The sequence below is a fragment of the Neurospora tetrasperma genome, assembly GCF_000213175.1.
Source record: "Neurospora tetrasperma FGSC 2508 unplaced genomic scaffold NEUTE1scaffold_81, whole genome shotgun sequence".
NCBI lineage: Eukaryota > Fungi > Ascomycota > Sordariomycetes > Sordariales > Sordariaceae > Neurospora > Neurospora tetrasperma.
The window spans coordinates 7,871,687-7,883,888 of NW_009799179.1; the positions used below are offsets into that span (position 1 = coordinate 7,871,687).

Genomic DNA, 12,202 nt, shown 5'->3' on the forward strand with positions numbered 1-12,202 from the left:
TAGCTATTTTCTTTACTATATAATATTAACACTATAATAAAATATAATAATAAAACTAAATTTACTTAGAAGTATAGAATTTGTAGGAGATTATTATAGTATAGTTTTTTTTATATTAATAATAATAGTCTTATTCCCTATACTATATAACTATAGTACCTTATTAGTATAGGGTCCTTCTCCAGTTCTCTAGAGGGGAAAACCGTACGGCGTTAAACGCCGCCAGATGAAAACCCCCAGCTTTATTTTGGCTATAAATTTCTATACCGCTCCTACTTTACTTATAGTTATAATAGTTCTTACCTACTATTATAGCGAATTAATTTCGTTTCTCCCTTCATTATATTATCCCAATATTAGAATAATAAAAATAATAGGAATAGGACCTAAAGCGCCGCCTCTCTTCGCTATTTTTCTATTTTAACCCTTACTATTCCTTCTTCCGCTTTCTTCCTACTTCCCTATCCTATCTTCCTATTTACTTCCCTACTTTTCCGTTTTTTTATTCTATTTATAGTTACTTCCGCCCTATCCTTTTACTTCCTACCCTTCGGTTCTACTTTTATTTATAATAGTATAAGGACCCTTTCTTCTATTTATATAATCCTCCCTATAGTACCCCTTCCTAATTTCCTTCTTCCTTCTTCCCTATTATATTATTATTTAAAATAGTTTCCTCTAGTCGTTACCGCCCTAACCTAATCGATTTAACTTCCAATTTAAAAGTTTCTTCCCTTAATTTATCCTTAAGCTTTACGTCCTCTTAGGGTTTTATAGCTCTAATTTATTTAGAGCCTATAATATTTTTTTATTTTCTTTATAATAATCCGGACTTTATAGCCCCTTAGAATTAATATAACTATTTTTTTTATTATTCTTAATTTATATACTAATCCGTTTAGTATTATTTATAAAATCCTTTACTTTTATTATACTTTAAATTTTATTATATTTCTGAAAATTAGTTAGAGGCCCGCTTCCTCCAACGATTTTCGTAAGATAGTCGCAAATAAGATTTACTTTATTTCGGTTATTAATAAGCTTTTTATCCTTTTTTTTCTTATTTTTTAATATTAATTAACTTCTGTCTTTAATTATCTACTTTTAGAATACAATTTATATTTTTACTACTAATAAATATATATTAAACGTTTCTACTAATTTTTATAATATTTATAATACTATTTAATTAATAATTATTATTATAATATTAAGTAGCTTGGCTAAATATAATTAGAGATTGGACTCTTTTATTTGTATTACTAATTATTTTATTAAATATATATACGAGCGTTTAATATAGGATAATTTATTTAATTATTTTAATAATCTTCCTTACGCCCTATATTATAATATTACTAATTTCTAGTAGAAGGACTACTATAAATTAATTATAAAGGATATTCGCTATAGTTATACCCCCTCCCTTTCTAATAATAATACTATAAATCTAATTTAAATTATTTTTAATTTTAGCGGTAATATAATTACTCCTATGCGTATTATATTTAATAGTAGTAATATTACTACTCTTATTTATATAATTTCCGGTTCTAATAATAGTAGTATTACCCCTAATAATCCTATAACCCTTGATACTTCTAATTATCCTATTATAAACGAGGATTAAATTTAATAATATTATAAGATTATTATAAATTAGGCCTGTATAATAGTACTATTCGAATAGCTTTTTAAATATAATTAAATATTCGTTAAATAGTATTTCAATTCTTACTATAATTATAGTTTAAATAATATTTATAATTAATATAATTATTTCTTCCTTATTCCTTATCCTATTATTCTAATATTATTAGTAATTCGTTCCCTCTTTAAAAATACTTTGTAATTTCTTTATACTACTCCTCTTTTAATTTAATTATTAAATAGTACTCCCTTAATTTACCTAATTTTAACGCCTATAATAAGATTTTTTCGGCTTTAATTCTATCGTTTAAATATTCTTAGAATTCCTCCCTTATTAATAACTAATTGTTAGGGTCCAATTAAAAGAGAATTTTTATATTAAAGTAATTTAAGACGATATAGGCGAAGGTCTCCTTCTTAAGCCTATAAATATAAATAGGTATTTAGATATTTAATACTTTCCTCCGAAATAGGAAAGTATAGAGTCTAATAACCTTTATCCTAATTTAAATTGGGAGGGAATTCTTTATTTTAATTAATAAATATAATTCGTCCTTATTTTCCTCTAGCGTTCGATATTTTTTTCTTTCTTTCCTTATACTAATTATATATTATTAAATAACTTTATTATTAAATTTAGGGTTAAAGTTAATAATAGTAAATTTATACCGTCGATTTAATTTAATTATTACTATTATTAAATAGTAATTATAGTATAATATTTATTCTTAATTCGTTATATCCTTTAACTATTCCTTTTAGTTAGTAATTATTAATTTTAGAATTAATAATAATAGTAATAGGGTCCTTAATTCCGAAGGGGGACTGGCTATAATCGTTAATAATTTTTTTATTAATATTTATACTTCAGCCTACTAAATTTTAATTATACTACTCTCTAATTTGTTAGTAGGTAACCAACCTTTAACCCTTTGTATTTAAATATAATTAATAACCTAAATTATAATCCCCCGAATGAAGCTTATTTAATTTATTTAGGTAAACCTCTCCTTAAAAATTCGGACCCTTTTATTAAAGTAGAGGTTGAATAGCGGATAAAAAATTTCCGTCTTTAGGTTTTATATTAATATAGTTTTATATACCCTAGTAATAATTTTTAAATATTTAATCTAGTATTTTACTAATCTAATTATAATCCTTCGTAGTTTCTTATAAATTTTAATTAGTTAATAGAATATTAAAACTCCGTATATAATAGTACTACGAATATATTTAGTATATATATCCCTTACCCGAACGAAGGAATAACCCTATATTTTCGCGGGTAATTTTATAAATATATTTATTTAAATTTTTATTTTTTATTTTATTATTTTCGTATAAACCTAATAATTAAATTTATAATTTAATTAAACCCTTAGGAATTTTATAAATTCTGTTAATTAAAATATTATATTCCTAAATTAAAGAATTTCCATCCTTAGTACTTTTATCCGTATAAAATATATTAATTCCGTCTTATTTACTTCGAATTCTATACTTTTCGCCCCTACTTATTTTAAATATATTTTCTTTACTACTTATAAAGTCCGGTAATTCTCTTTAGTAATACGTACTATTATAATAATATTAGTATCGTTTGCGAAGCTAATAGTAATTATATTTAGGATTATTATTAGTTTTTAATATAATAGAGTAATAAAGAGAATAAATAGGATAAGGGAGAGGGGGGAGCTTTAGGGTATATTTATAGTAATAATATAAGAGTAAAATATTTTATTATTAAAAAAGAGGGAACTTCTTCGGCCGGCGACGAAATTTACTATTTATTTAATAATCTATATTAGGAATTATATTTCTTATAAAGTATATAAAAGCTACTTATAATTAATTCTATTAAATACTCTTCTAAATTGAAGAATATAAGGAACGTTATAGTCTTAAATTTCTAAATTATATATATTATATTAATAACTACCTAAATTATAAATTCTATTAAACGGCTTATTTAATTACTTATTTAACCTTCTAGTAGGAAGTTAAATTCTTCGGTTGCTTATATAAACCTTTTAACTATAAATATTTCGAAGATTTTCCCTACGTTATTAAATAGTAATATAGGCTTTTATACGTTCGCTAGTTTTTATTAAGTAGCGTTCTTCCCGGGCTTCTTAAAGATAATTATTTTTATATCCTTAAACTATTATAGGAAATACCCAAACCGGAAACTAGCGGATATTAAATATACTATAGCCTACCGAAATAATTACTTATATAATTTTAAAAATCTATTTAAATATTAATTAACGCCCGGGGCCTTATTAAATATTATCCGGGAAAATATATTTTAAATATCCTTTTTAATAATTGATTTGCTAATAACTATTAGGTTAATATTATTTAATAATTCAATTTAATTTAGTAAATAATTTATTAGGATATTTACCTTTAGGAAAAAACGGTTAGTAAAGATTTCGGCCTTACTATAATAATTTTTAATTTTTATTGCCCCTTTATAAGTTTAAAGGGCTAGTAATTTAAGTAGATTTATTAATTAGTAACTTTAAATTTAAATCTATCGTTCTAATAACTAAAATTAATTTGGGTTCTTTAAAATTTCTATAATACCCTTATACTATATAGTTTACTATATTTTCGAAATTATCCTCTTCTTTTTTATTATTGCTTTAATAAAATCCCTTTAATTTAATACTATTTAGTATCCAAATTATATTTAATATATCCTCTATACTTCTTTTATAACTATTTTATAATTTAATATTTATTAATTCGCTTTCTTCCCCCGACCTTTCTTCCAATATAGAACGAATTCTTCTATAATACTTATAAATTCTCTATTAAATTTGCAAAAGGCTAATTCGAAATTTTCTATTATATTAATCTTGTCTAGGACCGAAATTCGTTTTTCCGCCGCCTTCTTTACTTTTACTATATTTATAAAATTCTAGTTATATTCTCCTTCCTTTTCTATTTTCTTACTCTTTCTTCTTATTTAGATTTAAATTTCCTAAAGATAATAATTTAAATTAATTTACTTATACTATTATACTCCATAATATTTAGTTTTAATTTTAAATAATAATTATATATAATCGATTATTCTATTTCTTTTACTTTATATTATATTCTTAAATTTTATTAATTCTCTATAGGGGGTAGATAAATTAAATTTCTAACGTTGTACCTACGTAAGGAGGCGGGTAGCCCTTAAACTAATCCTATTCTCTAAATCCTAATTAGAATAATAGAGGTTAAAATCTCTAATTATAATTTAATTTCCCGCCGAAGGTCTAATTTCGAAGAACTTAAAGAGTAGTAACTCTTATTAATATTTTAATATCCCTTATATTAAAATAGGAGAATAAATAGAATAAATAGTTATTAAATCCTTTAAATTTTTAAATATTACTATAATTTAATCTTTACTAATTTAAAAATTAAAATCCTTCAAATTCTATTTCTTATTTATATATATTATTACCTTCTCTTTCTCTAAATAATCGATTCTAAAATACCTCCCGCCCCTAGGATAGTAAATATCCCTATTCAAATTCCTACCCAATTCCTAAATTGCTATAATATTATAAATCTCCTTTTATTCGAATAGAAATTTCCTTTTTTTATACAATTTCCCTACGTTCTAATAGAATATTTTTAATTAAACTATTAATTACCCTAAAATAGGGTTCCTTCTAATTTTACAATAGAAGATAAAGGTATTACTTCCTTAGAGGAGGCTATAACCATATAAATACTATTACCGCTATATAATTAATTCCTACCTACGCTCTACGAATATAGGTAGTATATATTTATTAAATTCTATAGGGTTAAGGTTTTTAATTGGGAGGTTTAGCTAATAACCTTTTTTAATTATCCTCTTTTTATACTTCCTCTAATTTATTTTTCTAAAATAGTAATAGTATAGAAATTAAGAAGAGCGTTTAATAGAATACCTTTATCTATAATTTCTATTATTAATTTTAATACTTTTCTAATTAAATTCTTATAGGGGGCGAATATCCGTAGCCTTTTAGTATATATAATAATTATTTTCGTAATAGCCTTTCGGAAAATAGGATACTCCTTACAATTATATATAAAATAACCCTTCTTCTTATATAGTTTATAATAAACGAATAACTTATTTTTATTAGAAAGATAATTTACTTCGCCGAAATAATCTCCTTTATATTTAATTTCGCTATAACAAATGTAAATATCTTCCTAGCGATAGAATTTCGCTATATATCTAATTCCCTAATATTTATAGTATTATTAAATATTATTCAAAATTTAGAATAGTTTGTATAAATATATACTACTATCCTAAAGGAAAAGGTTATCCTAAAGGAAATATACTACTAACGAAATAGTAATTTCTATTAAGAGTAAACTTCTATTCTCTTTATTTTTTTTCTTCTATAACCGAACTTTAATAATAGCTACTTCCTTATTTCTTTCCCTTACTATATTTAATAAAATTTCTAATATAGTATAATTATTAATACTATTTTAAAATATACTCTAAACTAAAATACTTATAGTATTTATAAAAATAATTATATCCGAACCGAAGATTTCTTTAACCTATATTTAATTTTACTAATACTAATCGTATATAGACTTATCGAATATAATTATATAGTCTCCTATTATTAATATTCTAATAGTTATACGGATTATTAAACTAAGTTTCCTCTTACTTAAATTTACTATTAAAACTATCTTTATATTTTTATTCGAATAATTTATAAATTTAATAATAATTATTACTCCCTTAATTATAAACTACCGTTCGAAGTTAAAGAGGACAAACTTCTTAATAGTAGTAGTAAGTAATTATTAAAGGGTAGTACCGATTTTACTCGGGATAATTTTCGCTATAATATTGGCCTATTACTTTAGCGTCTCCTAAATACCTTTCTTAATCTCCTTTAAAATATCCTTCTTTAGGTTATCGAAATCCTTTTTAATAATAAATTAATTAGTTCCAACCTTATTAACCTCGGGTCGCGTAAATCTACTTTTTCTAATACGTACCTTCGCGAATTTAAAAAATAATTTTCGAATTTAACGTTAGTCTTCAGTCGAAATAATATTATAATTTACAAATTTATTCGTTCTAATAATAAATTTCTTTAATATTTTATTATCTTCTTCTATTTTATCCGAAATTTTTATAATAAATATAGTTTCGGGGTTATTATATATTAAAATTTCTACAAGCGGGTTATAAATATTATTTTCGAATTTACGAGTACTACTATCGATAGCTATCGGTAATAATAATATAACACCGTCGCTACGTTCGTTGTAGGATATTATAAGGGATATAAATAACTCTCCTAAATTGATTACCGTTGTCAATTTTCATTTTAGAGCACTCCTCGACTAGAAATCAGCGTTTCTGGTTTCGGCGTCGTTTTTTATAGTTTTTTTTATATTAATATATATAAAAGTGTAAATATTGAACGCTTGGGTAGAAAAATTACATCTAAACGCATCTTATATTAATACCCACCCTCTACATATTAATACTACCTTTCGTCCTAATAACGTAAAACTTTATATATATTATCTATAAGGATATTTTATTCTTAGTATATTATTTTTTCCCAGCTAAGTCGTATTAGAAATATTTTTCAAATTAATAACTACTAAAACGCTATAGATTCTAACAACGATAATAGTATTGACCCCCAGCGTGTGTTGTGCATAATATATAATATTATTGGTAGTAATAAACTTCGTAAAGGATAGGTTAAGGTAGTAGTCCGGCTTATTTATAAATAAAAAGATACGATATTAGTAGCGGTAACCAGTTATAGTAAAAATATTATTCTATATACTTTCTCAGCGCTCCTCAATAAAATTACTATTCAGATTGTTTCTTTAACGAAACTTAGGGAAGTTTAGCGAGATGATATTGCGAAGAAAGTATAGGGTTTAAAGCCTATATAAATTGATATTAATATATCGAAAAAGGTATACCTTTTTCTAAAAAAAGATAGGATTCTAGAGTACTTATATTAACCGCAAGGCAGAATAAAAATATATAGAAAGAAATGGAAGAAGGTAAATATACTTATATTCTTATAAGTCTAGAATAGGCGTTCAATCCCCGATTCAAAACCGTCCTTCGCTCCTCAGATTTTTACAAAAAAATCAGCCTTTTTACTATCGACGAACTATATTATATAAGACTTCTAATACCTTTATACTCTACGACTTTTATTACTATATAATATTCCTTAGTTCGGGTATACTACTATACTAGCTGGCGTACATTAAGATTTTATTATCAAAAAGGCTGGATTTAACAATAGTTTAAAAATTATCCGAACTTTTATCGACCGACTAGAAATGTTTATTGTAATATAGCTTCTACTACGTAATTATATTAGTAATTTCCGTCGTCTTCTATTCTTGGTCGATAGCGCTACCCCTAAAATTCGGCAAGAAATTCTAAGAATAATAATCTATATCGATAATAAGAATATTTTACATACTACCCGCTACACTATTATTAACCATCTTTATAAGTAATGTAATTTTAATAAAGAAATAAGCCCTAAAATTATTTAGCTTTATAATAATTTAGTCCGGACTATTAATAAAAATATTATTTTTAAAGATTTTATAGAAGATATAGACTATAGAATCATTTGCGCCACGGTCGCTTTAGGGATAGGGATGGATATACCTAACGTTAATAGAGTAGTCCAATTTAGACTTCCCAAAAAACTAAGCTTTACAGATTTCTAGTAGCATTTTAGAAGAATAATATAGAAAAAGTCCGGCTAAGGGATGGCCTACCTTTTTGCTCCTTTTTATTTATTTGACTATTTGGGGTCTACTAAAAAGTAGCTTAGAAGAATATTAACAGTAATAGTACAACCTTAAATTCACTAGTTATATATACTTTATATACCTAACCAGTTAATAAATTTCGTCGTTAGCTATAATAATAATAAGGAAGTTAATAACGATAATACAACTAACTATATAACTAATTAGGACCTATTTAAAATTCAAATTAAACAACTGGATATCGGTATAACTTATTATTCTCTCTATAAATTTATACATAAAGTTAAATAGTTAAAACTAGAGGAAGCCTAGCGAAAAAAGATGGAACTAGTTATTTAAGAATAGTTTAATATACCCTACTTTCGTCGAACAATACTTAACTATTTGTAGGAACCTTACTACAATCTAAATTTGGAGTATAAGCGCCCTATCCCTAATAGGAAGTATTATAATAGCTTTAACTATAATATACAACTTAAAAGAATCCCTTTAATACTAATTCGGGTAAAAATAAAGGATAAAACATTTAATAAGCCAACTATTAGCAGTCTTGCTAATATAGTTGCTATCTGTTTATTTAAATAGTATAAGAGGTATACCTAGGTATTAGTTCCCGTTGAATTACGAACTTTTGAGGTAATTTTAGAAATGTTCATACTTCGCAAGCTTTAAAATGCTATAGTACGGTTGTTAGCCGAAGGTCGAAGGAAGCTATTAAAGCTACTCTTTAATAATATAGCCGGGTTGGACGAGAAGTTCCCTAAATTTAGAATTCAATAGTAGTAATACTATTAATATATAGAAGGATTGGTTAATTTCCATAAAGAATCTATTACTAATATTTATAAAGAATAGGAAGCTTTTAAGGATAAAGGCGCAAAGCTAGCCGCTATTACTATTGCTACTTCTATTATTACTACTATAGGTTAGTGAATTAACCTAACTCCCGCCAATCGGTCTATCCTCTCTTCTTTAGCTTCTTTAAGAGATTATAAGGTTATTAATATAAGAATAGAGAATTAGTAAAAGTAAATAATAGAATAGAAAATAGCAAGAGAGAAAGCTACTTAACAAATAGAAACTACTACTACTTAAGCTACTACTATTTAAATTATTAAGGGCGTTAGAATAGATAAAGCAAATGAAGCAAGGGAAGCAATTAAGCCCGCTCAACCAGCAATTCAATTATTTATACCAATATAGAGATTTACTATACTAGCTCAAATTATACCTATCCCCGTACTAAGACCGGGGACTCCCGTACTAATAGCTATTCCCAAACCTTCTAAAACATTACAAAGAGCGCCAGTTCAAGCAGCTCAACCAACTACTTCTATACTATTTTTATTATTTAATATAGGAGCTTAATAATTAATAGAGGAGATAATACTAGGAAAATAAGCAATTGCTGAACTTACACCAATAAAATAAGTAGTTCGTCAAACGCTATCTTTCTAAGACTTACTTCAATAATATTATATATAAGTAGTAATATTTCCCTTCGTATTAATAATAGCAATTATTTCTACTAATAAAATTATTGTTGCTAGTTTACTAATAATTGCTTCTAGTAGAAAGCGAACTAGTAGTATAAGGACCCCTATTATTAGCTTACTAGCGTATAAAAAGTAGAAAGATTAGGTATAATTATCGTAATAATATAATGATAATAATAATATTAATTTTTATCACTGACTATATATAATATTATTAAGTAGAACCTATATACTAAGACGGGAAGCTATTTAGCGCTAAGATTCGGACTTAGGGGTAGAATACTAGCTAAAAATATTATTAGATTTGACTCTTCTTGTAAAATTTCTATTATTACATCTATAAATTTAATTATACTTTATAAATACTCTTAAAACGCTCTAATTAACCTATATAATCTACCTCAAATTACTTTACTATTACTAACCCTCCCCGGGGTACTATAGGGACGCCCGTAATATAATAGTATAGAGGACGCTCCCACCGCTACTAGTATAAGTATATAGAGAGTTCTCGTATTCAATTTCTTACTAGTAACTTATTTTTCTCCTTAAACATTCAATTATTATACTACTAACGTTTTTTAAATACTCCTCATCTTCTAATCTATCTATTGTGGGTGTCTATTATCCGGGGGAATAGGAGATGTAAGACCGCTGTAAAATATACTATCTTTCGGTACTATTAATAGTTGCTCTGAAAAAGGGTATACTATAAGGTATTCAATTAGAGTGTACGGAATAAATCGAGCTAAACTCCTTTTTTTTTTTATTACTTCTACTTTATATATCTAATATTATAAATACTTATTATATTATCTTATATCTCTTTATTATCATCCTCGAATTTATAATCCTATAAATTATTATTATTATTGAAGCCGCGTACGCCTTCTTCGCTAAAATCTAATATACTATCTTAGCTTACAAAGGTAGCTATACTAAGTAAATATTTCTAATTAACAATATTAACCGGGATAGGCATAACCTTATTCTACTTATCCAATTTTTTAAGAAGGTAGATTTAACCTAAAGCAAAGAGATCTGGTGTATTAAAGGTATTAAGGTTCATCTCCAGCTCCTCTATACTAATTTTCTTCTTTATTATTCCATTACTATACAATTTCAGTATATATAATATAATATTAATAAAGGGGTCGCTGGTTATATAAATACTTCAAATAATACGTTCCTAAAGACGTTCCGTTTTTTTATAAATAGTGGCGAGGATATTAGAATTAAGAGTAAATTATAAAAGTGTAGCTTCAATATTGTACGTAGAATTCTTATTATTCTTAATATTTATTGTATAAATTATATTCTAATATTCGAATATAATATTAATAGCTTTATATCGATTATTAATTATAATATAGCGAATTAAACCGCTCTTTATAATAGCTTCTCTAAGATTCTTATTTGTAATGCTTAAATATGAAAGCTATATAAAATATAATATTTCTGGCCTATAATTTATTAATCCACCGCCCTAGAAAAGGATTGGGAGTATAGGTACAATATTTTAAAGAAGGCTATAATCTCCTATACGAACTACCTCGTAGATAGGTAAAAGAAGTTCGATAACTTATATTAACCTACATTGACTGCGAAATTCTATATTAATGGGATAATTATCATTGTTGTTAATATTATTATAATATTTGCTAGTCCAACCTTTAGTAGTAAAGACGGTGTCCTAAATATAGCTGAGTATTTCCTACAAGTCGGTCGCTCCTTCCTCTTCTTCCACGAACAAATTTTCTATTGCCTTTTAAATACTATTAATATTTAATTCTATAAGATTTTTATATTAGATTAATTTATTAATAATAAAGGTAAAAATACGAATAGTAAAGCTATATATTAATACGGGTATAGCTAAGTAATACTTGGTATTTATTTTAGTAATCTTTCTTTAGCGCTAGAAAAAAAAGATATTTAAAGATAGAGTAGCATTCGATTGACCGGGTTTATTTTTATTATCTTAGAAATTTCAGAAGATTATTCTAATAAGATTGGTTTTAATATAAAAGAAGGTTAGGACTGAGAGTATTTATTTTCATTATTCCTATTAAATACTAGATTCCAACTCTTTATATTGAATACGATGGATAAAAAACGTTGTTTTTTAATTACTATAAATAAAAATTAAGCGATTAATAAGTTCTTAACAATTAATAGTAAGCTGGTTGTCCTATAATTCTTTATAGATTCTGTAAACCCCTTCTAATTTACCCTCGTCCTTATAAGTCGCGCTAATTTAA

The 12,202-nt window shown here is 25.3% G+C and overlaps 1 protein-coding gene across 1 annotated transcript; it reads left to right on the forward strand.

Moving 5' to 3' along the window:
* Positions 1 to 8,235: 8,235 nt before the first annotated feature.
* Positions 8,236 to 8,400, forward strand: NEUTE1DRAFT_55928 (uncharacterized protein; the record flags this gene model as incomplete). The annotated part of the gene is made up of 1 exon (XM_009858639.1): positions 8,236 to 8,400. A coding segment is annotated over one exon (165 nt), but the record flags the coding sequence as incomplete, so codon positions are not given.
* Between the last annotated feature and the right edge of the window lie 3,802 nt (positions 8,401 to 12,202).